At 41.3% G+C, this 14,245-nt stretch overlaps 1 protein-coding gene across 1 annotated transcript; it reads right to left on the bottom strand.

Annotated features, from left to right (window-relative positions):
• Positions 1-1,708: 1,708 nt before the first annotated feature.
• SEC61A1 (SEC61 translocon subunit alpha 1) lies at positions 1,709-13,639 on the bottom strand. Its single transcript, XM_066558112.1, has 12 exons — positions 13,557-13,639; positions 12,280-12,347; positions 11,558-11,623; positions 11,391-11,469; positions 10,446-10,577; positions 8,992-9,101; positions 8,641-8,794; positions 7,666-7,826; positions 6,969-7,166; positions 6,468-6,659; positions 4,800-4,876; positions 1,709-4,037 (listed from the first exon to the last, which is right to left on the bottom strand). The coding sequence occupies exons 1-12, from the start codon at positions 13,561-13,563 to the stop codon at positions 3,851-3,853; spliced, it is 1,431 nt and encodes a 476-aa protein (XP_066414209.1). The 5' UTR covers positions 13,564-13,639; the 3' UTR covers positions 1,709-3,850.
• Between the last annotated feature and the right edge of the window lie 606 nt (positions 13,640-14,245).

The following is a 14,245-nucleotide window of genomic DNA, read 5'->3' as shown; positions in this document are numbered from 1 at the left end:
GCAGGTTGGATCCGCCTTTCCCGGATGCCGAGTGCCGTGCTTGACTCGCAGGGTAACATTGCCACCCGGCGGGCAGAGGCTCGGGCCGGGCTCGGAGCTTGGGGAGGCTCGGCGGAGCTGAGCAGCCGTTCCGGGGCCGAGGATCCGTTCCGGAGCCGCAGCCCCCGGAGCCGCCAGCGCTGTCCCAGCCCTCGCATCTCCTTTAGGGGCAGGAGAAACCTGGCAGACGAGCGGCGGGGAAAGGAGGTGAAGGACAAGCGAGGCGCACATCGGGTACAGCAGAGATGCCACCCGTGTCCCTCGCTGTCCCTGTCCTGTCCCATCTCCAGAAGCGAAACAGCCCCCAAGGACCCGCAGGGAGGCAGCCGGGCCGGGAAGGGCTGGAGAGCGCGGTCAGCAGCCGGCAGCAGGTCTGGGATGCAGGCAGGGATGCCGGCCCAGGACCCGGCAGTGTCACAGCACATCCGTGAGCAAACAGCTGCCAGGAACCTCGCAGCCTCCCCACAGCAGTGGGGAAATGCAGGGCCCCCTAAAGCTTGTTATTCCTCCTTCCAGAGAGGACAGTTAGGAAAAGCACTTATTGAGCCACTTGGCTTCTTCCTTTTCCAAAAGCTGGCTAAAAAACCTAAATCACAAATTGCACAAATCAGTCTGTTTACAGTATGGGACAGAGTTATGCCCAGAAAAAATCAAGGGAGCACAGTCATGAAACATTTAAACTAAAGCAACAAACTTTACAGTTGCAGCCAAAAGGAATTAATTTTTAAATATAAAAACCCAACAACAAAATGTTTGAGAAATTAGAGGAAAAGTCCATTTGTTTGCCATCTCAAAATTACCCCGCTCTAGGAATAAGTGAACTAGAATAAACCAGATGATTTTTGAAACTTCACAAATAATGACAAAAGGGACAAAAATTAAATAGCCAGCACTTAAATGCTAAAGAAACTTCCACCTGAAACCTGCAGGGCAGAAGGAAAGGACACATCAAGAATTTTGCACAAAACAGCCCCAGGAGAAAGATGTCAGACATTGCCCTGGTGTTGGTTCTCATCCAGCTCTTGCATGTAACTCATCACATCTACAGTGACCTCAATTATTTCTGTGATCATATGTGTGATGACATAATATTCCCACAGCAACCACAGTCATCAGTGCAAGTCTCCTGATGAAAAATAGAACAGCAAGAGAGAAATCAGGCTGCTTTTTAGAGTGACTTCAAACACAACCAATATCATGGCCGAACTTCCTGCAACCAATAACAGTATTTTAGGCAAATTTGCTTTCAAGTAGTGGGATATTTCTATTCAGAAGGAAGGCAAAATCTTACTCTAAGTTTAGAAACTCAAAGGGCAAAACAATATTGGGAATATCATCAGCTTTGAGTTTTGTTGTCTCAATTATCACTACAAAACGACTGGCACTGTATCTCTAATGGAAAGTTTTTGTTGAAGTGATGCATCATTACCCCACTCACCCTCTATTTACTTGTGCAGCACCTTTAGAATTGCCCAAAGGAATGGCCAAGATCCAGTTATTTTGGCAACCCACTACTGAGAGACCTTGGAGCAAATACAAATTGTCTTTATTTCACACTGACACACTGATCAGGTGTTTTGAGGGTACCAGTATCTCAGTCTCATAGGTGGGTAACCTTACTCCACAAGTGTTAGAATTCTAACAGTATCCAAGCACCAAAAGCCAGGCACTAGCTCCAAAGATGTACTTTATTTCATTATAAAGCAGATTTTATAGGCATTATTTCCTTTTGTGAACATCCATTGTATGGCCAGCAGGTTCTGCTTTGAGGACACAGGTGTTTGATAACAAAGATTCACCACTAGACCACAAAAATACAGATGCACAGAACAAGTGCTGCTTAGATACCATAGAGCAAATGGTCTAAACTGCAACCAGTTCAAACAGATATGACCAAAAATACAAGTACAGCTCCAGCCCAGCCAGAGCAGCATGCACAGACGTGGAGTCTTTTTATATTAAAATAGTTTGTATTGGGCTTCCTGGAAAAACAACAACAGAATCCCCAAAGCAGAGTTGTATCAGAACCCTTTCCCTCTCCTTTTAATGCCACTTTTTCACTGTCCCCATTTCACATCACAGTTGTGCTGTGGTGCATTAGTACTTCATAAAAACCAGAAAAAATATTCAATGTAGTGTGACATCATAGTGAATGGCTGACAGTGATCATTTCATGGATACTTCATCCCAATTCTTTTATTCCTTTTCCAATCGTGATCCTCATCCCGGGCATTTGACTTTCATTGATAGGTGCATCTCATTCCACATTGCAGATTTCCCACGTGTTTGGTATCTGAGTTCAGGGTATTAACAAGGGTTTCTGGATGTCATCTGTGCTCCTTGGGTGTGTAACAGAGTCCCACCACTCCAGCAGGAACAGTGACTCACAGACTGTCTGCCCAACATGCAAAAATGCACAGAAGGCAGGTTGATGCAGCGTAAAGAAAAGTTCCAGCAGCCACAACTCCTCCTTCTGCTTTGCATGTTGTCCAATACTGATTGAGGAGAAGTGTATTCACAAGACTCATACACAAATATTTGCATTTGGTCCTAGGCACCTGATTAGTACTGACAACCTAAATTAAAATGGAAAATTAAGTTTTATTCTGGTCCATTACAGCCTTAACTGTAAACTCTCCATTTTGAAGGTGTGATCTTCAAAAAAGGAATCCCAATACCTTCTGAAAGAGTATTTTCCTACGTACCACTCAAATCCATGAGATTATAGGATGGAAAAGCCTTCTACATAAGCCCCTTAGTGGAGTTATCTGACAAGGGTTTCGTATCTAGATCTACAAAGACAAGTAGCATCCATTCTTTCCACTCTTTTGTGGTAATGAGACTCAAAATTCACTAGATATGAGTGATCAGATAACATCCTGATTGCTATGAGACCAGAATTCATTATCAAGGAGAGAAACTTCACCCTAGCAAAGAGCACAAGCAGATTTGCATCTAAGCAGCCATAACACTCATTCCTTTCAGCTGACATCAGAGCTAGAAGCACAGCCACTAATGGCAATAAAGACTAATTAGAAGGCTTTACAAAGTCGGTTTAACCAAGTTTTAAAGTAGCAACTCTTAGGCACAGGTTCTGGCAGAATCTAGATTTACCTGAGTTTTCTGCTTGTGGAGGAGAGGTGGTGGGAAAGGACACATTCCTTTCTTACACACAAACTTGAAAACAGTCTCAAGCCAATACTCAACAGCTGACAGTCTAGTGTAGTAATTACATGACAAAACATTTGGAATTATAGATATTAGATTGTAGTAAAAAGAAACAACTGCCTTTCAAATCTGCCATACTGAAAAAAGAAACCCCTAACACATGAAACACCATTTGTGCTTAAACTGTAATTATGGAATTTGAGCATCAGATGGAGAGACTTTTTTCACATTACTGCAAAGGAGCTGCAAAAACAAGTTAAATGGAAAAAAATCCCTTCCAAAAATTCATTTAACAAACATTAATTAAAACCTGTAAAGACTTCAGGTTACTAAATGTGAAAGGGGCTCAAAAAATTTTTTAGGAGTCATTGAACTAAATCCAAGTCAGAAAACTGACTCTCCTAACACATAATTAAAAAACAATTTTCTTAAAAAAATTTTTTGCACATCTTCTTCATCAATTTATAAAATGCAAACAGTATGCTAGAAAAGTTTGAACATAAGGGAATGTGCTTTGGAAACATTATTAAAATATGTGTTTCTATAGAATGACACTATCAAGTTTATGATACTTCTTTTCCCCTGACTGGCTACACTTTGAGAATGTCCCTCCTCTCTTTCCTGGGTCCATGAGAAACTAGGTTTAGAAAAGAAGAGCTCCCATACTGCCAACTTCACTCTGTTCCTTTACAAAAATTTCAAAGTACTGATAAATGATGGTGACAGCGAGCAGAATTCCAGTTCCAGAGCCAATTGCCCCCAGGAAGTCTGCCAGCACAGAGAGGGCACCAATGCAGAGCCCACCAAAGGCAGCAGCTGTAGGGATGTACCTGGAAAACATGAAATGAGAATAGGAAAGGGGGCATTAGACTTTGCTTAGATAGTAACAAAAAAGTCAGTGGCTGAATACTCACTTCCCTTGTGGGTCTGCAATCTGGATAAGATATAAAATGCTCAACCTGACTGGAGAAGAAAAAAATGCTACCCTAAGAGGAGAAGGTATTACAGTCCACCATGCAATTATGCACAAATATTAAACTCATGGCTACTGGCTCTTCAAATCATCTGTAGGTGACTGAAATCCAAAGTTACAATAACATTACCATAACACAAAGGGCACATAGGTCCTGCCCTGAAATCTGAAAACCTAAAGACATCAACCCCTGCCCACCTCTGCCCCAAGGAGATTTAAGTAACTACTTGTTTTAGAAGCAAGGTCTGCATGAAAACAGTCCTCAAGATTAGTAACACACAAAAAATTACAGTAAGAAAATATTTCTGGTTCAGCTTGAAGTAGTAAAGTACACTGAAATGCTCATTATTAGCTACCCTGAGAAGAGTACATAAATGAAAAAAAAAAAAAAAAAGGAAAAGGTCCAGAATTTGAGGCAAATTCTTTAAATGCAAGGCATAAATAAGCTGTACTGTATAAGTCTTCCCTTAATGAGATAATGTTCTATGTCATATGCATGTGACATCAAAGCTGAAATAATATCTGAGTTCGAGGATCTAGAAAATGGAAGTAAAAGCAAACTTTGCCCTTTGTTTGCCCAGAACTCCTTGCATGAACAGCCAGTGAATGTGTAGCTCACCTGTTGAGTTCATGTACCATTGAAGTTTCTCTGTGGCCTCGCATTACCATTTGCTGTTCTTTCAATTGCTTGGCAACCTGCATTGAATCAAGGAATGGAGCAAGTAAGTTAAATGTAATTTGCCAAGGCCATGGAATGTAGTACTGTGGGAAAACAGAAGTAAATGGTGGTGGGGTTGGGTGCTTTTTGTACTGTTTTGTATTTTGGATTGTGTTTTACATTATTCATCTGAGTTCAAAATATCCAGTATTTTAACTTCAGATAAATTATAGTCACAGGCACTTTTCTACCTGTCAATTATACAAAGCTTTCTGGGTAATTCTAGTCCTACTGAGAAAAGGAAAATTTGGATACTGGTAGGCTCTCATACAAATAATTCAATCCATGTTTTTCCATCTACCTTTCCCCTGATGAGGGTTTCATAGATGTTGCAAAATCATTCCTTGAAGTGTTTATTCCATTTCAGTTTCCTGCATTCAGTTGAGTCAACTATTTATTTGTGGAGCCACACTAGAAACTAGACTTAGAATCCCTTCTTGGAACATTCTTAAACTGGACATCTGCAGTTGCACAGGGTTACAGCAGAGCCCTGCAAACACTTTACTAACAACTGTGGGTAACAAACTCTAGCAGGGGAACATGAAGGTGCTCATCACTGACTCCATGTACTACGAAAACACGTTTTGAGATGAGTAAGCTGCCAGCATTCCACTACACAGTGGAAATTTAATTAGTGATTTATCAACTTTTATTTCTGAACTTTTTTGCATGAACCTAAAATTATTTTACTTAGTATCAGGAAAAGGTATGAAAGCGTTAAAAACTGTCTACTCTGAATACTGGAATGGTTTACTCTGAAATAAAAACCTGACTCTACACAGCTGTGAGTGCCTCCCTGCATGCCTAAGAAGCAGCAAGATGCAAGTGCAAAACAAGAGAGTGCTCACACTGTTACAGTAACTGTGCAATTACTTATTTGTTAAAGAATGGATTGAATCATTCCACATGGCTGCCAAACTTCACCTCCTACCCCGAACCATACAATACAAATCTACCACAATGACAGCTATTTTCCATTTTGTTTTCCAACTCCAATTTCAGGGTGATATAGTTCCTGAATGTTAAATATCCTGTAGCAAATGGAAATTTTGAGAAGCTAGCCTCAGGTACATCAATGCACTGCATTATATTCTCCATTGTCAGTGCACTCTAGTTAAAAATAACAACCTCTAGTTAATTTTCCCACAAAGGAAGCTCAGAACTCTCTGTGTCAGGAATGGCTGTCTGAGCTTTACCTGCAAGTTTCTAAGTGGCAACTGCCTTGCATACAGTGCACCTGTCATGTGGCACTGAAAGAGCTTCTACCTCTCCTGTTGCCTTTCCTGCTCTCACACTGATCACATATTTCTATGTTCTAAATTTCCTAATTCCAATTAAAGCAATTTAAGTTGTGTTGTTTTGAAAAAGCAGTAAAGAAATCAGGAAAAAAATGATAGATTAAGACAGAATGGGTTTCTCAATTAAAAAGGACACAGTCCCTGTTTACACAAACAATGAATATTACCAACAATATTACCAGCAGTTTTCAGAAGAAAGTCAGTCTCATTCTTACAACTGCCCATCTGTTTTCATCATGTAAGCTCACATAATTTGTCATTTTAAACTTACATCTTTGGCAGAGGAGCCAGAGACTTCAATCCACGTCTTAGAGAAGAAAGCACAGGAGCCCAGCATAAATACAATATAAACAACTGCATGTACAGGGTCCTCCAACACTGAAGAAAAGGACTCTGGAGGTGACAGGTAATAACAGAGTCCACCAACTGGATAAGCACGAGCAGGGCCTCCAGAAGATGTGTCCTGGAAGAAGAAAGCAAGCAGTCAGTCACCAATCTTCTCACTATTTCTTAGCCATTAAGCCAAGTCTTAGAAAAGTTTGTATCACCTTTGTGTCACTTTGCATCATTACTACTACAGCAGCACATAAATTTACATTCATTACAGCAAGCCTCATATGCTACCATTAGTTCAAACTAATTATTAATTTAGGAGTTTCAGTGTGTATGACCACCTATCAAAGTGTGTCTTCATATTGAGAGACCATCTCTTCAACCCCACATTCCAATGGTGCCCTTGTATGATGTATGCAAGATGAGAAGGAATACTCACAGACCAGGTGCCCAGCAGGCTGACCAGCAAGTTGCCACTGAAGCGGGCAGAAAGCATCTGGGAGATGACATACAGGTTGGACACCAGGGCAGACTGGAGAATAATGGGAATGTTGGAAGTGTAGAACAACTTGATGGGGTAGGTGTTGTACTGGCCCCGGTAGCGAGCAGATTTGATAGGAAGATCCACTCTGAAGCCCTGCAAAGTTTTCAAAAGTCCCCCATTACATCTGGATGTGAACCCAAAAACTGCAAAACTGCGTGGTTGTCTAAACACACAGCCACACACAAAAAGGTATGAAAGATTCAGACATCAGAAGAAATCTGAAGTTTCAAGAAGACTGAACAAAGCATCCAGGAAAAGAAACATTACAACTTCCTATATTCTTCAGCAACAAACAGGCCTAAAAACTTCAAAGTGTTTCCCAGTAAAAAGCAATAGCATTTGGGTTAGACAGTATCACATGCCTGGGGTATTTTTATTTGGTTTTTTGTTTCTTTTTTCAGAGACCAAACTAAGCCTCAAGCCTTCTGTGTGACTATGGTAAGTGTAGAAATTGATTAAGAGAAGGCAGAGTATAATAAACATCCAGATGCTGCATGTACAAAAATGAGCCTTGTGAATATATAATTGCAGAAGGAAGCAAGTTTCAGATCTACTTCCATACAGTTTTACAACCCTCATTATTCCAACTGACCTGGAAGTAAATGACAATTGCAAAGACAAAGATGGTGGCAATCAGATTCATGAGGTTGGGAAGGTTCTGACGGTAAAAGGCCTCACGGAGAGCTCGGACTTTGTCTGTGCGAGTAGCCAGAAGATGGAACAGAGCAATGATGGCTCCCTCAAATTCCATGCCTTGGAAAGGAAAGGAAAAACTTAGGTGAGCTGTGATTATCTTCAAGTTTCAGTGTTTTGTCCCATTAAGCGTATTTCTGAACTACAGGATTCAGAATAGGATTGCTCTGAGTCTTTTGCATCTTGAGCATGTTTTCAGACTTTTATATTGTCTCCCTTCATATCAGCTATGTTATTTCCAAATTTTTTTTAATACTCTTGTAGTGGCCTAGAAACTAAATCATAACCCAGCACAGGATAACTCTATTGGTCTCTAGAAACACTGACAAGCATCAAGTTCTTTCCTTCCTCCTCCTGATCAAAAAAAAAAAGTAAACTTACAAGGAAGCACCAGACTTTCTAGTGTCAGTTGTGGTGAGACACAAGTTATTGTTTGGATTACAGCAAATAGCACAACCTCACTTCTGTTTTCTACAATACAGCAGCAAACAGGATCTCCAGTGGAGTTTGGAGAAAAAGGTCTTTAGGGCAAAGTGTAAAAAAAGCAAGGAGCAGAAAGAAACAGCGAATAAATTTGGTCAGTAAGTTGGACAGCAGCCATAATACAATGGCAGTCAACTACTGCTGACTTCTAATGAAGGCACTGTAAGAAACTCAAGTTCAGTAAATATCCTGTGAAATACTACAAATTGAGAAAAAACGTCTTTGTGCTTGCACTTTGCACAGCAGCACCTGCTGCATTAGCAAGATTCACTACACAGGCAAGATGGTAGTAACAGCATTTGGCATTAAGTTAACATTAAAAAAAAAATAAAAAGATGTTCACTTTTATTACAAACTATTGGTAAAGAGAACAGACTCTGCGCCATATTACCTCGCCCGGTGTTCACTGTGGTGGGGCTGAATGCTTTCCACACAATGGTCTCACAGATATTGGTGGCAATGAAGAGAGAGATGCCAGAACCAAGACCATATCCTTTCTGGAGAAGCTCATCCAAGAGCAGAACTATCAAACCAGCAACAAAAAGCTACAGTAAAAAAAGAAATACAGCATTAGTTTCACGTCTTTTTCATTTTGTTAGAAAAATAATGTGTATTAAAAGATTAGACTATATGTGAAGAAGCAGGTACACTTGGGCCTTTCTGCTCTGCATGAGGGACAGCCTGTCCATAAAACTGATTCTTTGACCCTTTCAGGGAAAAAGTAGAGAAGATTAGAAATTACCTGGATTGTGATAAGCAAGCAGATACCAGCACCCATCTCAGATGGGTCTCCATACATTCCAGTCATTACATACACAATGGACTGTCCAATGGTAATGATCATTCCAAACACTACAGAATAAAAGAAAAAGTATGTATTTGTCCTGGATCCTTATGTCAGTGTGCAATTAGAGAAACAGAAATCACCTTTTTGTAGAGGATCTTGGTCTCAGCTGAGATAGAGTTAATTTCCTTTGTAGTAGCTGGTAGAATACTGTGGTTTGGATTTTCTATGGGAATAATGGTGATAACAGGCTGATGTGCTGTTCTTTTAGTTGCTGCTCAGCAGTGCTTGCCCCAAGTCAAGGACTTCTCAGTGTCCCCTGCTCTGCCAGCCAGCAGGTGCACAAGAAGCTGGCAGGGAGCATGACCAGGACAGCTGACCCTAAGTGGCCACAGGGATATTCCATACCCTGGAATGTCAGGCTCAGCAAACCAGCTGGGAGGATTGGCTGGGGCTGATCTCTGCTCAGGAACTGCCTGGGCATCCAGCAGGTGGTGAGCAGTGCATTGTGCATCACTGTTTCTCTGAGGTTTTACTTCTCTCTCTCCTTTTTGTTACAGTTGTTGTTATTGTTATTATATTATACTTTGTATTAGTTATGGAACTGTTCTTATCTCAACCCACGAAGTTTATTGTTTTTTTTTCTCATTCTCCTCTCCTTCCACAGGAGAGTGAGCAAATGTCCCATGTGATACTTAATTGCCAGATGGGGTTAAACCACAACATTTGGGAAGGAATACATAAGTCACAGGGTGTTTAAATTCAAGAGCAAGTTAACATTGTTGTCTGAAATCTGGCACTGAAAATAGAAATACACACAAATAGTTCAAATGCACTTAGAAGCAAGTAGGTTTGGTTACCAAAGGTTGCTTTAGATACTGAAAACTCTGAGGGTGTCAAGATATTACTTAGCAATTTATGATTTTTCCCAGTACACATATCAATAAATAGTGTACAGCATCAAATATCTACAAAACACCCAAGTTTTTCTGGAAGTCATTATCAACTGACCACAGAGACCCCTTATTGATGAGAAAAACCCATGCCTGGAGCTGCAAGGTATAAACAGCTACAACCAACATCTTAATCACTATGAAACACTCAGATTAACACTGACTATCACAGTTCAAAAGCTGAGTCTCCACAGTCTCTACATTGCTTCACTTATCTGGGGAGATTACAGCAGCAATGCCAATGGCACTGACTCTTTTCCTTTTCACACCTTTCTGAAGCTTAACAGCCAACAAGGCAGAGAGCTGTCAGTCAGAGACTGATGAAATGCAGGTATCTGCAGCAGAACATGACACAAACCCACAAGCCCAACTGCACCACTCACTCCATGGTAAATTCACTTTCCACTGTCAGGGTGAGATACTCTGAACCAGCAGTGCTCAGCATGAGCTGTTACTCACATTTCTGGGCTCCATTGAAGAGAGCTCTGTCCTTTGGGGTGTCACCAACCTCAATTATCTTAGCACCTGCCAAGAGTTGCATGATGAGCCCTGAGGTGACAATGGGTGAAATGCCCAGCTCCATCAATGTTCCTGCCAGACACAGGAAGAACAGTGAAGTTCAAAGTTAGTTTTTATCAACCTTTACATCACAATGGTGAAGATCTAAAACTCCAAATCTATGTAAAAATTATCAATGTTAACAAAAGTTTGTTAGAAGTCAGTTTGACATGTAGTACTCCTCAGTACCTCAAAAATACTGTGTTCAGTGAAAAACACTTTTGCTGTCAAGAATAGATTTACTCTACATAAAACAAAGTATAATATAAACTGATAGATCAAATGATATAGAATGATAAAGAACATTCAGGAAACTGTTACCATTCTTAATTCATAGCTGCATTAGAAAGCTTCCCCAAGAAACAGAAATTTATATAAACTATCATGAATTTTAACCTTCCCACCTGCATTAGAAAGCCTCTACAAGAAACTGAAATTTATATAAACTACTATGCATTTCAATATCCTGTGTGTCAGACTCAAAGAAGTCACCCAGGAAACCACAGCACTCCAGGAAACACAAATGATTTTGAAACATAAATCTTGAAGATTGCAACAGCAGCAATGCAGGTAATTAGGAACTGTCTCTTCCTAACCATTTCCCTCCAAAAAAAAGCTAAATTTTTGTACATACAATAGATTGCACACAGTCAACCTTATACTCATTTTGTCTAGAAAGTTGTGCCTTCCCCAATGCCCCACTGACTTATGACTTTAAGTAATACAGAAAAATTACTTTTCACTCTTCACTTCAGTTTTTATATTCATTACAATGAAGTGGAATGCAAGTCCAAAACCATTTTGATTCAAGCTAAAAAAGGTGCCCTCCTGGAAGCCTGACCATACCTCTATTGGATGCCAAAATCACTCTCATCCAGTAGAAAGGATCTGCAGAGTCTGATGACATAATGCCAAACAAGGGAATCTGCATTTCCAATCAAGAGATTAAATTAGAGACTTCAAAGCACGCTTTAAACATTTCAGCTCTTCCTTAAAAAGGGAAGGAAACATACCTGGCAGCACACTAAGAAGATGAAGAGTGTGATAGCTGTCCATAGTACCTTTTCCTTAAACTGAATCTAAAGGAAAAAACACAAAACCAAAAATCAACAACAAATGATAAAGCTGTCAAGATAATAAGACCAAGTCCATCAAGCAAACTTTCATAGCAGCACATTTGATTTTCTTGTGAAGGGACAAAGTACAGAACACCCCAAAGAAAACGACATACTGTTCATCCCCTTCATTCCACATAAGACCAAGGAAAGCTACAAAGCTTTATTCAAAATTTAATCCAAATATAAAAGGCTTATGTCAATGCAAGGTAATTCTAGTACTTCCACAGAAATCAGTCTTACATTTTCATGAGTAAGAGCTTATGATGAGAAAAAAACAGTAATAGGGAGCAGTTTATCTCAGCAAATAATCTTAGATTAGAGCTTATGAAGCAGAGATTTTCAAGTTGTGGCTTTAACTTACTCTGGTTTACACTTCAATCTGTACTGCCTTCAACATCTCAGCATGCACTGCTGTGACATAAATAAATCTGCCCAACCCCATTTGTTCTTGTACAACCACATCCACATGAGATGCACCACACACGCACTCCACTAAAAACAGCTGTACCTAAATCTGCCATTCTCCCCTCAGAGAAGAAACCCCAAATCCCACAAATGCAACCTCTGATTTTATATCACACAAATACAAACCTAGGAAGTAAATTTTATTTACCTACCTTCCGTTCTGGCTTTTGAATTTCAGGCAAGATAACACAGAAGGGCTTGATCACTTCAAGAAATTTTACTGTACAGAAATAAGTTAAAAGACAAAGTGAACACACAGACACAATGCACACCGGAAAAAGCTCAAGCTGAATTGAATTTGAACATGTACTCTATATAATAAAAGTCCCAATTCTGGAGAAATTTTGGTTGGTTAGTTTGGGGCAGGGTGTATGTTTTATATTATTAAATTCTTACCTGTTCTAATTACACAGAGATTCAGCTAACATGTTTTAAGTACAGTATGGACTAGGAACAGAATTAAAGAAAGTCGAGTGTTTTCCCATTTCACCAAGTAGGCTGACAGCACCAAACAACTTTGGTAATTGCTTTACACTAATTTATCAACACCCTCGAACATTTATTTCACGGTAGCTTCTCCTCAGCCAGATATTAGAGAAAAAAGCACCTCGGGTATTATATATAGAGCTTACTTTTGAGCCATACAGTTTAAGAAGTCCTACACACTTTCAGGCCATACAGATTAACAGTTTCTATCCATGCAATTAAGAAACCTCAATTCAAGTCAGTCTACAGAACATCGCATGCCATGATCCCCTCCTAGCCTAAAAGACTTAGGTTACAAGTCTGTCTTAAAATAAGCATACAATGAAGAGGGGATTTACAAAGTCACAAGTTCTCCCATAAGCAGAGAGTTATGAATTTGAAGAGTTAATTCTAAATCTGCTATGACAAATTTAGGGTTGCATCCGTATTTTGGACTGATTTGAACTAAGAAGAGTACAACAGTGCAGAACTGAAATTACTGGTGTCTTTCCACCTTTTCATGGAAGGCTGCAACTTCAGCGGCAACTTAAGACCAGCCCACAAAAGATATTTTCTTAATTTCAAACGATTATGTCTGAAAAGCTACATTGGACCGCAAAATTCAATTAAATTCAAATCAAGGGTCTCTCCAACATCTATACTAACACAGCAATCGACTAAGACGCTTTCCAAGCAGCTTTTCCTGCAGGTTCACACACGGATCGATCCCTGTAACTCCTGTGACACTGTCCCTGAGGGGTCACACCCGAGGTGACATCGCCCCCCCCCCCCCCACCCCGGCACCCTCAGCCTGGCGGGGCCGGCCGCAGAGCCCTGCACGGGGCACACGGCGCCGGTTCCCTCCCGCCATGAGCTCGCACCCCCGGCAGCGGCTCTTTCCCGGCCAGAGGGGAGAAGCAGGAGCCCAAGGGGAGCGGCGAGACGGGAGATCCCCGGTACTCACTGCCCATGGCGGCGCCGGCCGAGCAGCAGCGAGCGGCGGCCGCGGCGGGAGGGACACGTCAGGCTCCGAGCGCAGCCTCCCCTTTCCGCTTCCTGCCACGCGCCGCGTCCGCCGCCGCCGCCGCGCATGCGCCGGGCCGCGGCCACACCGCCCCTCGCCTACAACTCCCATCATGCTCTGCGGTCAGGGAACACAATTACCCCACGGCGCGGGTGCCGCCCATAGCGGCGCGCGGCTTGCCGGGAGTTGTAGTCCTGCGCTTACCGCCATCTTGATGTGGTGTGGGACTGGCTCCTGTGTTTCGAGGAACGCGTGTTTTAGCTACCAGAAAGCGTAGCGCTGGTTTAAGAGGTTTCAACAGATCAATACATAAATAAGCAATTAAGTTAGTTTCCTGGTTATGTGTTTCTGCAGTGGGGCATTGTAGTCCTTGCTGTGCAGTAAGAACCTCCTTGTACCCGCCACATAACAAGTGCGTCATATGGTAGAAAGAGCAGCTGTGTGTAAATGCCTCAGCTCCTCTGGCCATTTGGAAGTTATCCTTGTAGGTAGTTCTCTGGACTCTCTGGTTAATGGAGATACAAGTGGAGAAATACTCTGCTTACCTTTCATCTCTGGAGAAATCACTCTGCATATCTCACGCAGGTTTTCAGATGAGTTGAATCATCCTCCAGATGTATTTATCATAG

This window comes from Molothrus aeneus, chromosome 12 (genome assembly GCF_037042795.1).
Source record: "Molothrus aeneus isolate 106 chromosome 12, BPBGC_Maene_1.0, whole genome shotgun sequence".
Classification (NCBI taxonomy): Eukaryota; Metazoa; Chordata; class Aves; order Passeriformes; family Icteridae; genus Molothrus; species Molothrus aeneus.
Note: the sequence above shows the minus strand (reverse complement) of the source record. Positions and strands in the feature narration are given on the sequence as shown.

Coding starts and splice junctions, on each gene's coding strand:
- SEC61A1 (XM_066558112.1), bottom strand. Junction 9,102..10,445: donor CTTCAATGGAGCCCAGAAAT/GTGAGTAACAGC, acceptor TTTATTCTGTAG/TGTTTGGAATGATCATTACC. Junction 4,877..6,467: donor CTGGCTCCTCTGCCAAAGAT/GTAAGTTTAAAA, acceptor GATTCAATGCAG/GTTGCCAAGCAATTGAAAGA.